The 24,273-nt window shown below is 42.1% G+C and overlaps 1 protein-coding gene across 19 annotated transcripts in view; it reads left to right on the top strand.

Annotated features, from left to right (window-relative positions):
• Window positions 1-24,273, top strand: part of PTPRT (protein tyrosine phosphatase receptor type T) — a 1,148,549-nt gene that overhangs the window by 943,806 nt on the left and 180,470 nt on the right. For all 19 annotated transcript variants that reach the window (XR_012061742.1, XM_072944247.1, XM_072944255.1 and 16 more), the window contains one exon: window positions 14,088-14,124. Coding sequence is in view for 18 of the 19 variants with exons in the window: in XM_072944247.1 (XP_072800348.1) it covers window positions 14,088-14,124 (37 nt within the window). In the remaining variant the exon portion in view is untranslated. The remainder of the gene's footprint in view (window positions 1-14,087; window positions 14,125-24,273) is intronic.

Raw genomic sequence — 24,273 nt, 5'->3', positions numbered from 1 at the left:
CTAGTGCTGCCATCCTCGTTCTGAACACCATCATCTCTTGCCTAGGAAACCTTAACAGCCTCTCAACTGGTCTTCCCACATCTACTCTTACTTGCCTCAGACCCATTCTCCAACCACAGTTAAGTGAGTGTGATGCTATGTGTATCTTCATTTCAGAGATAAGCTCGTTGAGACTCAGAGAGGCTTGCTGAAGCACATTCCGGAAGCAAGAGACTGACCTGGGTTCGAACCTGTGCATGTGAAAATGCTGTTAGGTTGTCCTGAGCAATTAGTGCCATGCTTCCTGCTGAGTCATAACCCCATCAAGTGGAATCTGGCTAGAGTGGGACCAGCAGGAGTCCCTAAAGGAACCCAGATCCCCCACACATCCACATTTTTCTCTTTCTCCCACCAAACATGGCCAGACTCAATTCCCTGCTCAGTCTGGAAACACCTGCTGGCCCTGCTGTTCACAAATAACGAGGAGCTGTACTAATAACAATTATCGTAATAAATTGGCCTTTGATTACATCTGTCACCTAAGAATTTCAAAGACTTTACAAACATCAGTTAGTAATTACAGCTCAAAGGATCTTTCACCAAGAGCAGGGATCATATCATTAAGGTCAGCTAAGAGCTGTGCAGGGAGGCACGAAGGACAGCTTTGGCCTAGGTTGATTTAGATCTGAAAGCCCCTGGTGGAAGGTCTAAGCCTGTCTCCATGAGGCTCAGAGGAACCACAATTCTGACATCCCAATTAGGAGATAATTTGTACAGCTGCTTCATCACCTCAAAGTCCTAGAACTGCGGAATGAGAAGCATGAAATGTAGTTTTAGAAGGAAGCGCATAGATTGTAGCCATTCTTTTCTCTTGGCAGAATAAGAAACTGGAATCCAGCACAGAGAAGTGATTTGCCCAAGGTCAGAGCCATGTCTTGAACCTAGTCTCCCATACTTTGTCCACATTTATTTACTCTGCAAAATTATACCGTCGTTGGCCGTGTTCTCCTCTGTAAGGGGATATTGATTGATGGTGATGATGATGATGCTAAAAATCCAACAGCCATTTATTAAGGACTTGCTCTGAGTCAGTGAGAGGATACAGAAATCAATAAGATACAGTCTCTGCCCTCAGGGAACCCACAATCCAGTGTAAAAGACAGTTATGAAAACAAATGTGTACAATAAACTGTATCAGTCATCATACTGGCAGAATACCCAGTGTGCACCTGGAAGCCTGGAGGTGGAAAGGATCAGGAGATGCTCAGGAAAAGTCTCGTATAAAAAGTAACATTTGAGCTGAATAGTGAAAGATAAGTGGTTATTTCCCCACACAGACAATAGGACAGAGAACAGAGTGTGTCCTGCAAAGGGGGCACCAGGACCGAGGCCCAAAGATTGAGAATTCTGTGATACATTTGGGGAGATTTGGTGGGACTTGTTCTGGGATATAGAGAGAAGGCCTGAGAGAGACAGAGAGCAGATAATGGGGGGCCTTGCTTGCCAGGCTAAAAAGCCTGAAATTTATTCCGTTGAAGACAAGGAAAATGGTCTTGTCAACAGTCCCAACATCATTTTTTACAATAATAAAGCCACGCATGTATCCTTCTTTGCATCTCTCAGGTACTTGTGTACTCAGAATTTTGTACAACCCAGTGAGATGTGCGGAGTATACCGCTACATTCCTTAGATGAGGACACTGTGACTCAGAAAGCTTAAGGAATTTACCCAAGGTCACGCAACCAATGAGAAGTGAAACTAGCATTTGACTGCTTAATTTAATTCATTTTTTTAAAGCCAGGCTCTATGCCATCAATGTAAAGGATGGGCAAGTCTCTTGCTTTCATGATCGTTACATCGTGTGGGGAGCATGGAAAGTGACAATTAGTAAATATACAAAGAAATCATTTTTTTCATCATTTCATATATTTAGGAGACATTTTTATACAGTTTTTAAACAATATGTTTATATCTTCTGCCCAATTTTCTATTAGGATTTTTTACCTTTTTTCTCAATTTTTAAGAGCTGCTTCTATATCAGAGAGATTAACTATCTGTGATATGTGTTGCAATTTTTTAGACTTCTCTTTAGAGTGTTTTTGTCACACCAAAAAAAAATGTAGTCCAATGCATCATTTTTTTAAAAACTTACATCCAGACTTTGAATCATTACGAAAAAGCCTTTCCTTACACCAAGGTTATAAAGGAATTAATCCATGTTTGTTTCTAGAACTTGTATAGTTAAATTTTTTTTTTGCATTTGAATTCCTGACACTTGGTGTTTATTTTTGTGCATGGTATAAAGTATGTATCTAATTTTATCTTTTTTCCCAAATGTCTGCTTAGTTGTCCTAGCAACATTTGTTAAAAAGTCCATCTTTGCCCCAATAATTTGAGATGCCACTTTTCACATATTTTAAATTTTCATATGTTCTTGTGTCTTTTTCTGGATTTTGCATTCTATTCCACCAGCCCATTTTCCTATTTATGGGCTATTACCTCATAGTTTTAATTATAAAGGCTCTGTGCCTCAGTATCTGATAGGGCAAATCCCCCCACCTGGCTTTTCCCTTCCAGTGATTTCCTAGCTCTTCTTGCATGTTCATTTTTTCACATAAGCTTTAGTGTCAACTCGTCCAGCTCCATAAAAAGCCCGTTAGCAATTTACTGGGATTGCGTTAAATTTATACATTAATTAGGATAAACTGACATCTTTAAGATGTTGAATTATCCTTGCTGAGAACAGAGGGTATCTTTCTATTTGTTCAAGTCACTTTTGTGTCTCTCCAGGGTGTTGTAAAGTTTTCTTCACATAGGTTTTGCAGTTCTTGCTAAGTTTATACCAAGTATTTAATCTTTGTTGCCAAAGTAAATGGGATTTGCTGCCATGATGTCCTCTGACTGAGGCTGGTTGGAGCAATTTTATATCCTGCTACCTTTCATCATTGGTTCTCTAAGGATTTTCAGATATACTGTTATGTCATCTGCAAACAGATATTTTAAAGTTTAATTTCCAATTCGTATACCTCTAATTGATTTCTTTTATCCAGATGCACTGGCTAATACTTCTAGTTTGATGTAAAGGAGTAATGGAAGCAGAAGACATCCTACTCTTTATCTTGGCACAAATGCCTTACGAGGTTTCTGTTAAGTAAGATGATGGTTTTAGAGCTCAGCTATACACATATTTTATTATATCATTAAATATTAATCAATCCCTATTTCCTCAAGTTTTTCCTTTTAATCAGGAATGGGTGTTAAATTGTGTCAAATGCTTTTTCTGCATTAATAGAGATAATATGATTTTCTCAGTTGACCCATTAACATGGTATATACTATGCAAATGGACTTCTTAACACTGAACCCCCCTTCCATTGTACAATATGTTCCACTTGGTCATGGCATTTTATTTTTCTCACTGCAGTGTTGGATTCTGTTTACCAACATACATAATAGTAGTACATATTCAAAAGTAAAGTTGATCCATTATTTCCCCTCTCACCACCCCCCTCACTTTTTCTTGGTATTTTCTTCACGAAATTTAGGTGTCAATATTACGCTGGTTTCATTTAAAAATGGAGACGTTTTTCTTTGGTTTCCATGCTGTAGAAGAATTTACGTCAGTACTATCCTGTCTTTAAAAGTCTGGGAGAAATTCCCTGTGTAAATATTTTGGCATGGTGTTTTCTGTATGGGGTAGCTCCTTAACGTCTTCCTCTATTTATGCTATGGAATTAGATCCATTGTTTTTATTTCTAATGAAATCTATTTTATAAGCTATGCTTCCCTAGGCAATTATCAATTCCATGTAGCTTTTCAAAATTATTTTCGGAGATCTGAAAAGTAGTCTTGTTTTTTAAAAATGTCTTCCTTTTCAATGGTTACTTCCCTTTTGTCATTTCTTCTTTTGTGTATTGGTGCTTCCGCTCTTTTTCCCCTTTTTCTACTGTTTTTCTCTTCTCTGCTTCAATAATTTCTGCTTTGTCTTTATTATTCCCTTCTGTGGTCCTTTTTGCCCATTTTTTGTTTCCTTTCTAGATGTTTGTGCTATAATTTTAGTTCATTTTTTTTCGTTCCTTCATTTTGCCAATATACTTTAGTCACTGCTTTAAAGTTTTTCATAGGTTCCAAATGTAGCGTTTTCATTATTTTGTTTAAAAATATTTAAATTTGTGTTTACAACTTCCTCTTTCACATACAATTTGGCCAGGAGAAATTATTTTGTAAATTTTTAGGCAGAAGGACCTATTTTGTTTTTCTATATTGTCAATAATTTCTCATTATGTTGTAACCAAAGAATTTTCTTATATATTTATATTTTATTCAACATAGCAATGCTTTCTTAATTAGTATGTGGTAAATTTTTCTGAATGTTTCATAAGCTCATAAAAAGAAGGTTTTTCTCTATTATCAGTCTGTAGGGTTTGATATGCCTAATTATTTTAGCTCTTCTGTATCCTTTTCTTTTCTTTTCTTTTTTTTTGCCACTTGATCTTTCGTGTACTGACAGTAGCCCTTTATTATTCTTGCATCTCTTATAGTTTCTACTTCATAAAGGTGATCACTGTGGTTTTTGTTACATAGATATTCATGCCTGTGAATATTTCTTGCTAATTGTGGGTTTAGCATTAAAAAATGTCCTTTGTTATATTTAATGCTTTTTAAATTGCTCTCTGTCTGATATCAGAATCACTGCTACTACTTCCTTCCTTTCTTTTTTTTTCCATTTATAGTTTCTCCCACTCTTTTATTGTTGCCTTTCAGAATTTACTTTGTTTGTGACCTTTATGTATAGCAGACAGTTGAGTCTTGCTTTATGAGTCATTTTGAAATCTTTTTCATGTAATCATATGAGTTAAATCCATTCACATTTGCTGATGTGACTGATATGTTTGGTCTCAACTCTGTCATATGTTCCTTACATCATAATTTACTGTATTAATTTTGTAATATTTGTCGATGTGTTTTCCTTATTCTTTTATTTTAAATTTTCATTTGACATTTAGAAGGTACTATATTTTTGTTCTAGTAGTTATCTTTGTTCTTATACTTATTAATACCTTTTATCCTCTTTTCTTACTTAACTTCTTCTTGTCAGCATTTTTTCCAGCATGATTAGGTATAATTAACAAATAAAAATTGTATATATTTAAGGTGTACAGTGTGATAAGGGAAAATCTTTTGTTTGTTTGGGTTTTTTTTTTTTTTTGGAAGTACAGTTGATTTACAATATTGTATCTGTCACATATACAGCATAGTGATTTAGTATTTTTGAAGATTATGCTCCATTGTAAGTTATTACGAGATAATGGCTGTAATTCCCTGTGCTGTACAATACATCCTTGCTGCTTCTCTATTTCATACATAGTGGTTTGTACCTGTTAATCCCATACCCCAGCTTTGTCCCTTCCCCCTTCCTTCCCTTGTAAAATGATCACCATAGTCAGGCTAATTAACACATTCATCACCTCTCATAGTGTGCGGTGAGAACACTTAAGATCTACTCTCTTAGCAAATTTCAAGTATGAAAAACAGTATTATACAAATCTCCAGAACTTACTCATCCGGTATAAAATAACTCTTGGGTCAGCATCTCCCCATTTCCTCTTCAGTCCGGCTGCCACACCACCATTTGACTCAGTTAATCTTTGCATTTCTACTTCAGTGTTGTTTGAGGAAATTTAATTTAGTTTGGAGTATTGTGTTATAATTTTCTTTTGGTTTGTAATTTTTTGAGGGGGTAGATTTTTATTAGTTGGGGTGCTTTGATATTTAGGTTCTAGTTTCTTCGTATAGTAGCTTTATTTGGCTCCTTCCATGTATTCGTTTTTTAGATTTGGGATTCAAAAGCACTGCATTCTGATAAGGCAGAGAAGTGTGTTTTTATTAATGGATGGCCCGAGTTTTTTGTATCATGGAGGGTAAGTGGTTGTGTGCCTTCTGTGTGTTGTTCTTTTGATTTATAGTGTCTTAAAATTCCTTCTTTTGCCCCCTTTCCCTTTAAATCATCCAATCTCCCAAAGACACTTCTCCCTTCTCTTTACTATATTTTCCCCCATAAGTGATACCTATAGAAGAGTACCACCTTGAATTCTTTGTGCTTCAAGTTTCCACATACTCATTGCCTTATTCTAGCAGGCTTTTTTTTTTTTCCAGAATTTTCACATATAGGAACTTGGTCTTCCTGAAGACCGTTTTAGAAAATCTTCCAGCCTCACTAGCGTACCTTTTCTGTCTTTCATGTTGTTTTTCCATACAGCCCAGGCTCTCTGCAAAGGCTTGTGTTGAGAGCCTTAAATATTTCATTCAACCGCAGTGATTGTTTTTCTACTAACAGGGGCTATGAAGTTTGGAGGGTTCTCTGTATTTTAATGATGTTGAGGTTCTGAATTTTGTATAGCTTTTTTTTTCTTGTTTTCCTGTGTTGTTTTTTGAAGGATATGTCAGGAGATTTGATATTTGATGCTTACCACTTCCTTTAACTACTGGGAGCCACAGGAATTGATTGTGGATTGGTCTTGGAAAATTATGGAACTAGAAGAATCAATGATGACTCCTAGGTTTTTTTACTTAATCAACCCTGAATAGACAATGATAATATTTACTGAAATGGAGAAAACCGGAAATGAGGAGAATAAGGCCTGGAGTAGAAGTGAAGGGAGTAACAGAAGCTCCTTCTGGAGGTTTGTAAGCGTATTGTGAATATTTCAAGTAGATGGATGGATATGTGAGCCTGAATCTCAGGAATACCGTTGTTAGAAATTGGAGCGTCACAAGCATTCAGTACTGAAAGCCTTGTAACTAGTGTGATCTGCTAGTGGTAAACCTGGGACACAGAGGAGGGAGGATATAAAATGAGACCAGTCCGATGTTTGGAGGTCAAGAAGATGATAAGTATCTAACCAAATAAAATAAAATTTAAATTAAAAAAGTTTTTTAAAAGGATAAGGAACAGATAGTGAGGTAGGAGAAAAACCTGGAGTGGAGAATGACCCAAAAGGCAAAAGGAGAAAAAGAGTCAAAGAGAAAGTGATTGGTCGCAACTACCATTAATGAGAAATTGAGGAAGATAGGGGTGGAGCAGTGACCAGCAGAACTGACCCTATGAAGATCTTTGTCGACCCTTGGTGAGAGCACTCAGATAAAAGAGTTGGTGAGGTGAGGCAATAGAGTCTGCATCTAGAGAGAGGACAAAAGATTCTCGGAGCTTGAGTTTAGCTGTGAGTTTTCTGAATGGGCTTGCATGTTACTTGGGAGCTTCCTCCCTTAGAGTCGTGCTCAGGGCACTGGCTGTTGCAAAGCACAGCCTAGTGCCTTCCAGGAAGATCTGATAAGGTCGGCGACAAACGCCTATCCAGTTAGAAGAGTGTGCCACCAGTAGCCAGTTCTCCTGCAGCCTGAGGCTCTCCTTTGCCTCTTCTTGTTGGTGGCTCAGGGTCTGCAGATTGCAGCACACATGCTTTCTAGGGAGTTACATCTCAAAGGGCACTCTGGCCCTTTCATGCCTTAAAAGGCATTCTTCACTCAGTTTTTCCAGAGGGTGGGTCTGCCAGGTGACCTGGTTCTAATGGTTCTGGGCTGCTCAGAGTTCCCAGAGCCTATCTGCTTCCCTTTTCCATCACTGGCTTTCTGACTGCTCAGGGCCCAGTTTGAGGTCAAAACAATTTCGTTTTGCTTAGCCTGTTTTTCAAAAATATGGCTGTGCTCCGTTGTCACTGTGTGCCTGTGGACAAGTCGAGAAAACAGGGCATCTAACCTCAGTGGCAAAGACACATTGACCAACAGATACCTCAGAAAAGAAGGCCATTTGCCTAAAGGTTACTTGGGGTTTTAGCCTGGCTTACTATCTGCCTAACCTTGGGAAATTGTATTTAATCCTGTTTCATGATGGAAAAAAAAAAAAAGAGCATTGTGGTACTCATCTCATAGCCTTGCTATAAGAATGAAAAATAAAATATTCAAAATAGATACCTTAAGAAAAGAGAACCTTCCTCTTTTTTTTTTTTCCTTAATGATGCTTTCAGGGACTGACACACTAAATGGATGAACCACACTGAGGCCAAACAATAGCTGAGGGATCAGCGCAGTAGAAGAGAGTCATGAGAAATTGGAGTGCCAGAAGTCTAGGCTGAGGACCCAATAGGTATCAGCACCAGAGGCATGGGACGTGGTGAGGTGGTGGGAGGTCTCTGGGGTCAGGCAGAGTCAAAATGTACTTTCCAAAAGTGGAGGAGGTTGCAGCCAAGCCACCACCATCTCTTGGCTAGACTACACCATCCCACTCTCCCCACCAACTAGTCTCTCTTGTGCACTAAGTCTCTTCTCTGTACAACAGCCCCTACATTTAAAAAAAAAATGTAAATCTGAAAATTTTATTCTTCCTGCTCGTAACTCTTTGATGGCTGACTGTTTTTCTTAAAATATAGACCAAACAGTTGAAAAGACTCTACCAGGCTTATGTCTCTAGCTTCATCTGATATCATTTTCTCAAAACCTCATTATAATGTGAACACAACAGACTTCTTTATGTCTTCGACTTTGCCATGTACTTTCCCACTCCCAGGCCTTTGCACATCTGTTTCTGAGTCTGGGACACCCTTCCATGATACTTCATCACATTATTAAATGGTCCTTGCTCAAAGCAGTAAACCATCTTTCCTTCCCACTCACACCCCATGTCATCTTCTTTACGTATATATAGTATCTACCATTTTTCCCCTCACAGTGTTTATTGCAATTTGTAATTATACATTTATTTGTGAGAATAGTTATCTAATATTTGCCACAGATATCATAAAAATAATGTTTGCCTGCTCCGTGAAGACAGGGACCATGTCTATTTTGTTCATTCTTGTGACAGCAGCACCCAGCACAATGCTTGGCACATAGTGATCATTCACTAGTGAGCAACACAATCAGTGAAATAAAGCCACTTTCAGCAGCATGAATGGACCTAGAGATGATCATACTAAGTGAAGTAAGTCAGACAGAGAAAGACAAATATCATATGATATCACTTATATGTGGAATCTAAAAAAGTGACACAAATGAACTTATTTATGAATCAGAAACAGACTCAAAGACATAGAATACAAATTTATGGTTACCAAATGGGAAAGTGGGGGTGGGGATAAATTAGGAGTTTGAGATTAGCAGATACAAACTACTATATACAAAATAGATAGACAGCGAAGTCCTACTGTACAGCACAGGGAACTATATTCAATATCTTGTAACAACCTATAATGAAAAAGAATATATATGTAAAAATGTATAACTAAGTCATTATGCTGTACACCAGAAAACTAACACAACACCATATATCAACTATACTTCAATAAAAAATTAATGATCAACTTGATCAGTAATGATCAACTTGATCAGTAATGATCATATCAAGAAATATGTGTTGACTGGTTGATCAAATGAATAAAGAGATAAGTGAGGGCCCCAGCCCAGTCTAAGAGGGAAATTAAGGCAGAAGACAAAGCAACTGGGAAAACTATAGAGAGACTGTGGGGTCAGGGCTAAACCCATCGTATTAACTGAGATAGCTCAGTCTTAGAGGAGACAAAGGTATGAATTAGGGTAACTGGGAAAACTATTTGAAAGCAATGAGATGAGAGGTAAATCCTAATCCTGTTAAATAGGGCAGTCTAATGGGGCAGTAGAGTGAGAATTGTACGTATTATCCAGGTACCAGGGCTTCTTGGTCAGGCTGGCAGTCCAGCTTAATCTAAGTCCTTCTGGATAGTAAACAGCAGCTACTGAGAGCCCCTTAATTAGATAGACAGCCTATAAATTCAGTTAATAGTTGAAGGATGGATGGATGGAAGGATTGATGAATGAGTTAGATTTGGCCTAAGCCCTAAATGGAGGTTGTAAGTAGGTGTAGGTGTGAGGTCTCAGCAGAAGCACAAGAGTTAGGACATCATCTTCTACCCCGAGGTGATACATACCTGTGTGCAGACCTGCAAGTCTAGGGTGGAAAGTGAAATATGAGTGAGGTTAAAATAATGGGGGAATGAAATTGTATTGTACTGTGGAGATAGAACAGAAAACATGCCAGATGTTTCTCCTTTTCCCAAAGCCTTATATAATCTTGGCACAAAGAAAGTACTCATTTCCTTTTCACTGAACTGACTGGGGACCTTGGGTACATATATGTACACAGGCCAGACGTCCCGTATGAAAGGGTGCAGAATATCCAGCATGTTCCTGGCCTGCTTGCTGGTGATCCAGTCACCCAGGAGGTCAAGAGAGTGACTCAGGACTTTGTTATTCTGTACCTAATCCTAACCAACAAAGACGAATTGGTTATGGAATTAAAGATGTCAGGAACTTGGGAGAGAGCAGATATGTCAGCATCACGTTTGCAAGAGCCAGGAAGCATTAAACATAACCAGACATGCACTCTAGATGACAAAACAGTTTAGTAGATGCGGGGTGGAGAAAGTGGTGTGAAGGAAGGGTTCACTTTCATGCACGCAACTGTGGAAGAGAAGGTGATTCTACAGAGAATTAGGAAGTCCTCAGGAATGACCAAATGAGGAAGAGAGAGCAGTAAAATAAACCATGTGGCTACCCGATATTCCCTTTGACGTGACACATTTTAAAGAGAACATTCTCACAAAGGGCACATTAGCCTTCACCTTTGCTGGAAAGAAGTGACCCAGAGGGAGCATGAAGGGTGCTTCGGAGGTGCTGGTAATGCTGGGTGTTTTGATCTGGGTGCTGGTCATAAGTGGGCGTTTACTTTGTGAACAATTTGGCAGACTGTGTTTAAGATTAGTATATTTGTCGACATGTATGTTATACTTTAAATTCACTGTGCAACAGTTTTTAAGATTTAGTACATTTCCTTCAGGACTTACTTTTTCAATGCTTATATTTGCATGTTAGTTTCAATAGAAACTCTACTTTGCTTTAAGCATTTAATATTTTCTTATGTGTCCTATTCCATGTTGTTACATAGCCCTCATAATCGTTTTTGTTAACAGCTTTATGAAATTCCGCTGTGTCGGTAGACCTCATCTTTCTTTAGCATGCCCGTAGGTTAGGCATGTATGTTGCTCTTCATTTTCACTTTTATAAAGAATACTGGAACCAACATCTTTGAATATAAAGCATCTTCCACATTTAAGATTATTCGATGATGACAGTATATGTGCTGCTGAAACGAGCACTATTCGATGAAGAGAGATTCATAGATGTAAAGAGATGAGGTGGACTCTCTGTAAAGTCTAGACACATCCTTACAAATATCCCCCAACGGTGAAGCTTACCAAACTCTTGCTCTTTGCTATACTTAACAATCATGCACAGAATTGGCAAGTTTCCTGACATAGTACTTGCAAAATCTTTCTTCTTCTTTCTATTAGTAGAAAGTTGGAGATCCTTCTGCTCTTTTGGCACCCCTCCCATTCAACACAATCCCCCAGTCCTCTGGATGTCAGACTTTCCTTAACCATCTCAGGCTTCTGTTCATTGACCCTTTAACCCAAAGAACAGACATGGAAGCTAACAGGAGTTGAAGAACTCTGCTCTTTTTCCAAACATGAAAACAAAAAACTAATTTGCTCACTTTTATCATCATTTTCAAGTTTTGACTCATACGTGGCTTGAGCTTTTTTGGCATCTCATTTAGAAAGTTCTGCTTTATTTTTATATGTTTTTTCTCATTTTCCTTTCTTTCTGTCTTCTGGATACATTCTTTTAAAAATCCCTTTTCTTGAAATGTAGCACACTTCAAATATTATATGAATACCTCAAATGAATACTTCGTGTATTTGAATCATAATATGTCACGTTCTTTTAAAATTTCTGCATTTTTCATTTTTTTAAATGAAACAATTATTTACTTTAAAAAAGGAACACTTTTAGCATTGAAAAAAGGAAAGGAAAGGAAACACTTGTTCCAAAGAACGAGTCATGTCAACCCAACCTTCTTTCTTTAAGATAGTTCTTGAGCCAGCTGGGGAAATGCAGGAGACAGAGCACCAGTATCTGAAGTGACTTTGACCCTATTGTTAAGCTAATCTTGTGGGAACATACAGTCATAGGATCTGAGTGCATATGCAGTTGGGGAGATGAATAACTGGTAAGATAACCACCCAGAGATTCTGATAAGCAGAGGAATGCCAGCCCGGAAGAAGGGTTCTAGTACATGCCACTGAGTTCTGTTGGTGGCATTTTCCAGGTTACTGCTTATGTTATTGATCCAGATAAAGTTAGGGGAAAATGTATGTCCCCAAACTTACATAAGGCAAAGAATATGATGCTAGGCTGTAGTCCTCGGAGAAGAGGGAAGTCAGTACTGTCGTTTGTGACTCTTTATTTGGGTTCCATAACACAACCACATTTATATACGTAGTAGCAGGCTGATTTTTTTTTTTTTTTGGTGGGGAAGAGGTTGATAGCTCATTCACTGTGATCAATGAAAAACTGGAATGTGGGGTATGTTAATAGAAGCCCAGTGTAAGTAAGAAAAATAGAAAACAGCAATAATCCAGGTAATCCTATGCGTAGACTGCTGCTTCCTGTTCTAGTCCCTTCTCATTAAGAGGGACACATTGAAGGATGTCCTAGGATGAGTAGCTAGGATAGTTCAAAGGACTTGAACTCTTATCATATGAGGAATTATTGACGAAGAATGTTAATGAACCTAAGAACTGTCTTTTGGTATCCAGACATCTTTCCTACACAGAAAGGGCAGGCTTTCTGTGTTCTGCAGAACAGAATCAAGACCACTGGGGAGTCACACTTGGGTTTAATAAGAGTGACCGTATCTAGCAGTCGGAGGTGTGCATGGGTATAATAGAGTCTGCTCTAGACTTCATCATTGCTTCTCTTCTTGGTGCGTGGAGGACTCCATTCCCAACCTCACAGGGTGTGGCCCTGTGACTGGTTCTAGCTGATGAAACCTGAGTCAAGTAAAAGTGTTATTTTTGATACCAAACATGTAATTGCCAGTGCTTAACTCTTCATCATTCTTTTCTCCTGCCTCAGTGGGCACTGAAGCATTGTGTTAAATGGAGGTACCAGCCTTGGTCTTTGAGTGACTACAATGATTAGAGTATCTCCCAGCCACAACCACCGTCCCCTCAGACCCAACCACCTACATTGGACATGTAGTTTGAGCGGAAAATAAAGGTTGCTGTTTTTAGCTGCCGAATTTCATGGGTTTTAGTACTTCTGCATAACCCTCCCTAACCCAGGTGCCTTCAAGACGCAGTGGTTATGTGTGAGCAATGGCAAGACAAGCACTGGGCCCTTGAGGCTCACACACTTGCGTTCTTTGCCCTTTATTTCCATTTGCTACCTTACAGTCCCTGTTGCTCGGGTTAATTTAGTCAACTGGAATTTTCACCCGATTCCAGGACTTCCTAGGATATGATCCCAGTAACGCGGGCAGAAATGATTTCTCTTTCTAAGCATACTCTTCTGTATCTCAACTGCATGCCCAGAAACACCGTAAATTTATGGGTCCTGTTCACATGAGAGACAGCTGATGATAACTAGTTGGGTCACCCAGCGAAGATTCTAATGCCACACAAACACACCCACACAGCATTATCTACGAGTACCGTAAGGTCCACCAGGGATCTCTGGGCCAAAGTACCTTATTGAACGTGAATTTTGTGGTTCAATTCTTACACATTCACATTGACTAAACTATTCCAAAGTGTCTGTTTCAGGCTATGCATGTAGCTGCATTATTTACTTATGACCAAGCTTCCGAAGGATGCCCTTGGCACCATCCACAGACCCATGCAGTTGAGTGGAACACACTGTGTACCTGCTCAGTGTTGTGATTAAAGTTGTTCTGTGCTGGGCAGTATTTATGAAGTGGTTCTGTCCAGAGAAGACTCTTTTAAGGTGATGGGAGCCAGGAAGTAAAAATAACAAAATATGTACCTAGCATGAAAAGACCTGAAGAAACAGAATTAAAAGGTGATTCCAATGGGGGAAAGAATGGAAAGGACACATTTTAAATTACAATTAAAAATATATATGCATGCCTATATATGCAAACATGTATCTGCATTTATATAAATAAAATGAAACCCACAACAAATTAACTGGAGTCTCACTTTTGTTGTTCACAGGAGACCAAAATCAACTGTGTCCGTCTGGCTACGAAAGGTACGTTGGCATGTCCTTGTCTGTCATCAGCTGTTTAAGTACTTCTCCCTCTAGCCACACTGGGAAATTTGGGAAATTTTAGGCAACAATGACTAAAAATCACAAGAAAGAATTATTATTTTCATTGGAGTCACCTGCATGGTATATATTAATACCACACACAGTGCCTGAAGCATAGTAAAAGCTCGAAGCATAATTGTTGAATCAATGGAGAGGTGAATGGATAGATGGACAGAGTGGTACGGATACGTAAATGAGTAGAATGGTGAATATAAATTTACCCAGTCATTCTTCTGCTGTATATTTTCATTGTATTTGGATCTAGGTTTATGTAGGTATTTTTTAAGCACATCAGTTACACCTATCTGCTGGGTTTTGTACTTTGTTCAGTTGGCACATGGCTTTCAAAAATGAGGTGATTAGTGTTAGTGTCTTTAATCATGAGAAAACAAACACTGCATTGTTATGTTGTCGGCATTTTCAGCACTTATCCCCAAAACTAAGGCAGCGCTGTTCAGGCTCATCACTTTGTTTTCCTAATTATAATTGGATTGCCTGCTCTTTCAGTTGGTACATGTTTCTGTTTATTACTCTTTTAAAAAAAATCAATGAATGTTTTGTTATCATTTAACCTATTACAAGGTTGAATGGTTAGAAGTCGGGTTTATAGTTTTGTTATAGAATTGATATTTTTAACAGCTATCCTCCCCGTATAAACACACCAAAATTGGGCAGTCCTATCCTGTTCCCTGCATTGATTGACAACATAGATAGTCTCATGGATTGCTTCCACGGCGATGACAACTGTAAATATAAGTAGACATATAATCATAGATATAAGCTATAGACAGAGACAGTGACTCAAGTGTGTATAGACGTATGTGAATATATACGTGCAGAGGAAAGCACACACGTAGAAGCGAGGGGAAGAGACAGGGAGAGAGAAAGAGAGAGGAGAATGTCTGGTGGTTATTTGACAAAATATGCACCAAGACCTATCACGCATCACTGTGATAACTTTGAAGAAAATCACATCAGTATGTAGGCAGCAAAGGGAAGATGTGGGAGGAGGAAGACAGAAGCTCGAAGGGCTCACTCTGATAAGAACTCCCTCTGATTTCACATAAGTCTTGAGAGGTCAGCGTGTCCCTAAGTGTTCTCTCTCGGGAACTCAGGCTCTGGGACAGAACGAGATAAAACACTCTTTGTGAGGCAAGGAAAATTGATGGCCTGCAAACAAAAGTGACACAAATCTGAGGCCTTGGCAGAAGTTTCTTACTGAAGAAAATAGAGAATCTAGAAGCAAGGACATCATCACTTGGCTAGTCTGCAGCCTGGACAGCTGGGGGTCTGCTTCGTCCGCTTAGACGGGCAGCCGGGAGAGGGGAGGGAACCCACAGAGACCTTCACCGCGACGGTGCTCCGTGGCGCCCTCCTCGCTTTTGGCCCCTGGAGGAGGGAGGAGTTGATGCAGTCGCTCCCCCTGCGTAGGGTGTGTAGGGATTCTGAGGGCACCCTCTGAGACAGAAGCCCTCCTAACGGGTAGTTTGTTGGATCGTATTTTCTGAGCTGGGAATTGGGAACGTGTGACTGGACAGGCAAAAGGTACATGTGGGAACTTGGAGAGAGAATATTTAAAAGTATACATTCCTGGCGATTTCAGGGCTCACTGTCCTCATAGATAGAGGGCCCTGCGTGCCAGGCTCCTCCAGAGCCCTGCTGGTGGGCAGGAGAGTTGCAGTGGGCTTTACAGAGCTAGGGCGGAAGAGCGCTCTGCCTCCCTTAGGGCAAGGATTTCTCCTCTCGTGTGACGCTGAGGTAACCGTCTTTCTTTAGCGTGGCACACGTCAGTGTTTGAGAGGACAGGTACGCACAAATGAGTACGAGCGCCCCGCCGGCCACACCCAGGCAGAGCTCAGAGGAGTCGGAAGTCACAGGTGGATTCCAAGCTTCCACACGTTTGTTTTGCAGTTCACGGAGGGCTGTCACTCCAGCCGGGAGAAGCAGGCTCCTGCAGAACTTGGCAGTGGGGCAGAGAGCAAGATAATGCAGGATGCCCATCTCCCGCAGTTCAGGGAGTTATCCCCTCTCAGCACCGCATCAGATGAGTAGGACGCTTGGGGATGCAGAGAAGAGGCAGAGGGAAGGAAAGCTGTGTTTGGCTAGTGTCTACTCTGTACCTGGCATTACCTTGGAGCATCCAGGGGTGATGAAAGGAGAACTGTATCTAAATTCATGTGCTGCCTGTGAGGACTTTGTACCAAGGATCTAAGTCAGGAATACGTATTTGACCCATCCCTCTCCTGACGACATGAATCAAATTTCCTTCTTTGTGGGTTTGCTGAAAACACTACTCCTTTTAATAGAGGAAAATATGTTGGTGGATATCTTGCCGGCATCGGGGGTATATGAAGTCCCTGTGTCAGGTTCCACAGGCCATCTGTCTCCCTCCAAGCTCCTCCACCTCTCTATCACTGCACCTTCCTCACGGGTCTGCCTCCGGGCATCTAGCCTCTCGAGTCTGATCACATGTGCAGGCTTGAGGCCACTGTTCTGGCGATGAAGCAACTTGTGGATGTCCTGTCCCTGACCCTGGTGACTTCAGACGGCGTCTGTGGTCAGCTGTGTGGGTCCCACAGAATTGGAGGGATGACACTCAGAATGGAGCAGCCCCGAGCTGTTCAGAGTCATTCTGACCTGACCAAAAGCCCAGTACATCTTCTATTAGATACAGTCCCTGTCTCTGGAGTGCGGCTCTAACCCTTGTCTGCCTGTAACATCACTGTTAGAAACTCAAGCTCTCATTAAGTGCCGCCCAGTTTGGAGGTTTGCAAAGCAGCCCATTTTCAGGGACTGCTGTACCAGCGTACCACAAACGAAGTGGCTTAAACAACACAGTTTATTGTCCTGCATTTCCGGAGGCTAGAAGTCCAAGAACAAGATGTCATCAGGGTGGGTTCCTTTGAGGGCTGTGAGGGAGAGTCTGTTCCATGCCTCTCCTCCAGCTTCTGGGGGTGTGCTGGCCATCTTCAGCACTTCTTGGCTTATAGAGCCATCACCCCGATCTCTGCCTTCATCCTCATGTGGCGTTCTTCCTGTGTGCGTGTCTATCCAAATCCTCCCTTTTATTGAGGACACTGACCATATTGGATTGAGGGCCCACCTCACTCCAGTATGACCTCATCCTAACTTAAGTACATCTACAAGGACCCTATTACCAAATAAGGTCACATTCTAAGGTTAGGGCATTAACATATGAACTGGGGGGAAGCAGACCGTTCAACTCATAACTGGCCCCGTGCAGTTAGGGGCAGTGTCCATGTGGTTCCCATTGATGCCTCTGACTCGTCACCATTCACAGTGTGATCTCAGTAGGTTTTGGGGGTATGCAAGGAGCAGGAACCAGCCCTACCAGAGGGAGCCCCAGAGGTGGGCTGAGGTCCAGATGTGGCTTCTGTTCCCTTCAAGAAGCTGAGGGAGGCAGAGGGGCTGCATGTTCTGTGGAAGGAGCCCTGGACAGGGTATAAACACAGTGGGCCACCCCTGCACACCAGATGCTGGGTCTGTGGCTGCAGGACTCTTCTTAGACCCCACGTGGTGGTGGAGCATCAGGTGCTGAGCACGCCCAGGCCTCCTGGCACAGGCACCAGCACTGCTGTTTGAGAGGAGCTCTGGGGAAGAACTGCTTGGTCCTATCCACTAATTTCCCAATCACATTTCACCACAGCAGGTACCTAGTTGGCATTCAGAAAATGCCTGCTGAAACAAGGAAATGCATTTGGAGCCAGCATCTCACTGCAGGAAGGCTCAGAGATCTCGAGGGTCTCACTCCACCTTCCTGAAACTCAGAGGCACCGTATTTAAAGTGTTCGCCACCCACCCAATCACAGAACAGTTTTGAACGTACCTACTGCAGTGGTTTGCTGATACACCTGCTCTTTGTAAAAGAAAAGCCCTTGTTTGTAGTCTTTGTCCATTTCCAGGGTGTGAATATCCCCACAAATCCAGTATCAAGTTACTAATGGTTTAACAGCCAGCTTACAAAAACATTCTGAGTGTTCAGCAACATTTCTTCTCCAGGAGCTGGTGCAAGCCACCTCCAGCACACCGAGACCTCTGCCACCCAGTGTGTGATGTGATGAGGATCAAATGATACCATAAACATAAACATGTCTGCATTTACTGCAGAGTGTTTTGGAAAATTTTTAAAAATCATTGGCAATGACTTATCTCCCATACGGAGTCAGCTCACTCACTGAGCACCTGTGAGCCAGGCTCCTTGAAAGGAACTGAGGATTTTGTAGTGAACCAGCAGGCATGCTTCCTGTCCTCAAGAAGTGCCAGTCTAGTGTGGAAACAGACGTTAAGTGAACGACTGTTAACAGACAATGGAGTTACAATTGTGATCAGTGCTTCTAACGAGGAAAGAGGATGATGGCAGCAGTGCTGGAGCTTGTGTGCCCTGTCCCAGATTCACATCTCCTTTACCTTGTTCCTCTGCCAGGGGCTGGCTGTTGCTGACTTTGACTGGGGACTGAGAGGAATCAGAACACGAGTTCAACCATAGTGGGGAAGTGGAATATACCAGTGAGCAGACAGAGAAGAACAGAAGCGTTCTTAAGGCAAATTGCCGAGAAGCAGAGCCTCAGACAGGGGGCATGTGCTGTACGGAGAGAGGGCTCTTGGGAGAAATTCATAAGTGAGAGAGGGAAAAGGCTGAGCAGAAATCTTTTCTCAGATAAAGTTAAGTCTAGGCTGGATCCGGAATGGAGTGTAAATTTCTCCAAGGTTGTGCTGCCTCGAGGCAAGAAGACTAATTTCTACCTCCACCCCCATAAGCAGCAGCCCTTGGCATTTTCCCTTCCCTTCTCCTTCCCCTCAGTCTCTCAGGAAGCTCCAGAGAAGTGACACCCCTGAGCCTTGCACACGTCTCTGGGGAGAGTCATAGGTGGTAGCCCTTAGCCACTGCACTCACGGCAGCCCAGGGATGTCACACCAACCTGTAAAGGGGACCTGAGTGTGGCACCAAGAGCAGCCACCGCAGGGCTCTTATTATACAGTGGATGTGTTACATCGTCAGGTTGAGGGACAGCAAAAGGCTACTGGAATTGACTCAAGTTCAACAGCTGAAACAACATTTCAGAAGCCCTTTGCTTGGCCCACTCTAGCTCTGGGAACCTGCTCAGAGCTGCTCAGAGAGAACTACAGCCAGTGGGTGAACACACATTAAGTTTTGGTTTGGAAACGGAGCGCTGTTATTCAGACTTTGAAGGGAGGGCAGTAAGTCAGGGAGAAATAAAGATCAATTTGAAAGTTAGGTTTTGTTCTTGTAGTTAAAACAGGAGCTGTGAGAAAGGGCAAGTAAGAGGGAGGTGCACTTTGACCCATGAAATAATGTTTGCTCTGCATTCGGAAGATGGGGGATGGACTTAGTGTCAGAACCAGATTGAAGGCGTAAGCTTGGGAAAGCAGAGCACGTGAAAACTCAGGACTGGAGACTTAGACTTCCAAGGTGCTGAAGTTCAAGTGGGAGACAAAACAACCCTCCCCGTGGAAAATGATCATCCTGCCTGTGGAAGGTGACCTGTGCTGCAGCAGGTGAAGGAGGTACTCAGAATCTCAATTTATGCCCTGCTGGCTGGGCCAGAACAGGCCACCGGGGAAAATGGAACTCAACTACGGGCTCAGTTCTGGAGCCAGATTCGTCGGTCCCTCTTCCAGAAACTGTGTGCATTTCCATCCAGGCACCCTTGCCCACAGATTCTCCTGTCTGATTCTTCCTCCTCCTCCCACCATGCACTCATTCACTTTGCTGCTTTCTCTTACCCATAGGCCCTGCCTCCATCAGACCTGTCTGTGTAATCTGGCCCCTTCCTACCCTCCAGCTTGATCCAGGCTTCTGTCCTCTTATTCACTGCACTCCAACAACTGGTCTTCTTTCACACTTCTTCCAACCTCAGGACCTTTGTTCATCCTGCCCCCTCTGCCGGAAATTATCTGGCCAATATGTGTCTGCTTAACAGATAAACATCCTTCAGATGGCAGCTTTAACTCTGCTTTCTCAGAAGGACCATCCTGACCTTGAGTCTAACATATATTATCAACATTTTCCACTCTCATTATACCCTGTACTTTTTTCCGTAGCATTCATCATGACTTGCAGATATACATGTTTATATACATATATGCTATGTATATGCATAGGCATATATACATACGTACTATATATATACATATACATATATATATAGTTACTTACATGTTGAATGTCTGTCTCCCAGCTAGATTCTAAGTGAAGTAAATGAAAGGATTGTGCCTGTTTTGAGCAATGTTGTGTCCCCAGATCCTAGCAAACATTGGTGCTCAATAATATATGTTGAATGAACAAACAGATAAATGAATGGCTCAGTCGATCAGTTAATCAGTCAGTCAGTCAATGGATGGATCAATGGCTAGATGGATGGTTGGATAGATGGATGGATGGATGGTTGGATGGAAGGAGGGCTACCAGATCATTCTTCCGTGACCTCATTTTTTCAAATACAAGCTGCTTGTCAAAACATGCAGAGGGTAGGAATCAACTACATGATCTACAACCCCAACTAACAAAAAGATCAGGCTCTGCTTGGGTGCCTGCTGTGCCCGGGGCCTCACTGCTCCCCTGGGAAGTCCCTCCCACCATTGGGCACCACAGTTGGAGGGAGCCTCAGTATCACAGGTCCAGATTGGCTCCCTGTTATTTCCGCCATTCAGTCTTTGAGGGCACATAGGTCCGGTCTGCCTTTTCTCCTTCCAGAAAATGAAGTTTGCCTCCTCGGACTTGTTCCCCCCACCCCAGTTAGGGTCAGTCCGGTACCTGCTTGTCTGCCCTCTTCCCACTGGAACCTCTCTGGCCACCAGCAGGCAGCAGCCCTCCCGGCTCTGGCGCCAGCCGTTAAGGGAATGCAGCTGGCTCTGCAGACTCCTGCTGGGTGCGCCCAAGTGGCAGTTAGAAAAATCAGCTTTGATTTGATTTGCAAACTGAGCCGAGTCATTGAGACAAAATAAATCTGGAAACCCATAAAGCCATTTGCAGAGTTGCTTTGCAGAAGAAAGTCACAGTTTTAATCTAGTAAACACTCTCTAACGATCCCATTAAAACAGCCCCCTCGGAGTAGGTGCCGAAAGCCAAACTCCAGAATAATGAAGCATGAGATAAGGGGCCAGTGTCACCAGTAGTTCCGTGCTGCCTGGTGGTAGCGATGGACTAAAACGCTGTCCCAAAGGCAACAGGCAAGAGGCGTGGGCAGTAGTATTTTGTAAATGTGGCTTCTTTTTACAGTGGCTAAGCCTGAGGTAGAACATTTCATCCAGCATTTTCTCTCCTCTCTTCCTAATGGATTCTCACCCCTGCAGGGACCGGCAGGGGCAGTAAATAGCCGTTCTCCGGTGAGATGCCCTCATTTCACAGATGCTAAGACTGGGGCCCAGAAGGGGAGTGGTGTCTCCATGCCTTTTTTAACTGCAAGAATAACATGCCATGGGTGATGTGGTAAGCCAAGCAAGATGCAAGAATTGTCCGTACTCAGATAGGAAATTCCCACTGCCTACTTCCCTCCTCTGTTGATCCAGTTCTGTGTGGAAGGTTCTGTCTTATGCTTCCTCAAGAAGTTGTGTGGAATAATGGGGAATCAGAGACACCTGGATTGAAATCCCACATCCAAAATTTAGCTGTTTGACCTTGGACAAGGGACAGCCTCAGTGAGTCCATCATGTAACTTTTAGACCTGAGATCCTTAGTTCCTTCTCCTGATTATTTGGGATAATGCACATGAAAGGTTAAGAACATCATAGATGCTAAACAGCTTGAGCTTCCTTTCTTCCTTCTTCTGGACCTTCTGCTATGGACCTGGAGACCCAGGTCTACTAGGCACACATCCTTCCTCTGCCCTTCTCCAAGGAAGAAAGGCAAAGCCATTAAATTCTATAAGTCAGGCATTTATCAAATGGACTCAGGCTAGATTCAAAGTGCAGACACTGATACAGGACAAGAACCATGCTGGGCTTGGCTTTTAGCATTTAACCTCTCTGTCTATAGGTTGGGTTTAGATGAGAGCCTACATAGCAGTAATATATTTTCATCCACTGAGTATCGGGTTTTGCTCATGCACTTGCTAACCTTTGTCTGTGGCACTTTTCCTTTTCTCATCATCTGCCCAGCAATTTCAGGAGGAATCCAGAACTACAGGATGCTCAAATCTAGCTATGACAGCTGGAAGTAGGGGCTATAATGAAGGATCACTTGTGAGAGGCAAGACTACAGTGAGCGAATCTGTTGCAAAACTCTTGGTTGTTGTTCAGTCCTTAGAAATCCTGCCAGATTTTCAGAGGAGAAAGCCTGGGTGTGTGGGGGTTGTGGCCAGGGGGTACTGCTCCTCCCTAGCCAAGCCCAGGGAGGTGCATTTCCCACGGTTGGGTTCTCAGAATTACTTGAGTGTAACAAGGTCTCTTTGACCCTTGGCCCCCTTTTCTCTCACTGAACATCTTCTAGACTCTAAAATGCAAATGAAATCATGTGGATTTTTGTGAAGGTTTTGTGACAAGTTGGAGGAGGAGGATTATATCATAAATGCACCATAAAAGAACCTAAAGAGGACCTATAAATATCCCAACCCTTTAACATTTTTCTTGCTACAACAGCTGGCACGTCTTTCTGGTCTTTTCTGTCCTTGCCCTACCCTCTCCTCTCTAGATTTGCTCAAACCTTCTCCCTCCCAGCACACACCCATGCACACCCTCTCCACACTCCACTCAGGAAGACAAAGCTGTTACAATAGAGCCCAAGAAAACAAAAGCCACAACCAACATTTGTCCTTCAAGCACGTCCCTGGGGAGTCCCAGTTCTTCCCTCTAAACTAGAAATGAAAATTATCTACTCAAGACCTGAGACACCCAAGTTGACTTTAGCTCAGATCTGATGTTCCAGAGTCATTGTACCTTATGAAGGGAATACGAGGCGTTTTAAAATGAGGGGTCAAGGAAAGAGAACAAATGTGAATAGGCTAGTGACAAGGGGTGTTAGCAAAACTTAACCACCTGTTGTGTGCCAGTCACACGGCTGTATGTGTTGACATGAGTTACAATACAATGAGAGAAGAAAGGCCTGGCATGTACTACATGCTAAACAAATAATGGTCGTCATCATAGAGCTCAAGGCCCCTCAGGACTGTAGCTCAGATCTAACTCCAAAGTTCATGGCATTTCCATGGCACCATTCTGAATCTTATTAATACCACAGACTGGGTGAGATTTCATGAGCCACTGTCGGGGTCCTCTGTCTCCTAGTTGCTAATCCCTTCCCTTGCCTCTTTTTCCAGTAATAGTTGTTAATAGAATCTTTAGGGTGTGATGGATCTTTGGGCTGTTTTCAGCGGTGTCCAAGCTAAGTACTGAGATCTGGAGCAGAAGGTGAGGTGGTTCAAGGAGTCCTCAGTTTCTTCACCTCCACAATATATTGAAGCAAATAAACCAAGAAATTAGTCTGCCTCAAGGTTATCTGATCCAATGACATCTTAGTCTGTCAGCATCTCTTTGTACTCAACATTCATTGCTTTAGATGGGGAAAAAATAAGAAAGGAAGTCTGAGGCACTCAGCATTCAGACCTCCTTCTTCTTTGCATGGTCTCAGTGTTTTCATCAGTGGCTAACTTTTATACACATGATTAGGCCCCGGAAGCTTTGAGGAAAGAAAGGTCATGAATCCTCTAGTGAAAAAAAATACAAAAACATATGTACATACAGGATACTGAGTGATGGAGGAGAAAGCAGGGGACTTCTACCTTTTCTTCTGGATTAGTTAGGATAGGCTGGCTTTGCTGCAATAACAAATTAATATCTAAATCTCAGTAGCTTAACACCACAAAGTTTCTTTGTTGTTATGCCATCAGAATAGAGGTGGCCTCATAGGACCCCACAGCAGGTGAAGAAGTGTGGAGGTGGTCAGCTGGTATTAAATACCACACTCGTAAATGATTCATGTCACTTCTGCTCACATGGCCTTGAGCCTGGGGTCTTTCCGTATGCCTAAGGAGAGGTAGACCAGGCACCCATCATCTCTAGCACACATACATGAGTCCTTTTCCTATTTCTCTTTCCCTCTATGTCCTGCTG

Source organism: Vicugna pacos, chromosome 19, assembly GCF_048564905.1.
Source record: "Vicugna pacos chromosome 19, VicPac4, whole genome shotgun sequence".
In the NCBI taxonomy this organism is placed as follows: domain Eukaryota; kingdom Metazoa; phylum Chordata; class Mammalia; order Artiodactyla; family Camelidae; genus Vicugna; species Vicugna pacos.
This window is presented reverse-complemented; position numbering and strand designations above follow the sequence as displayed.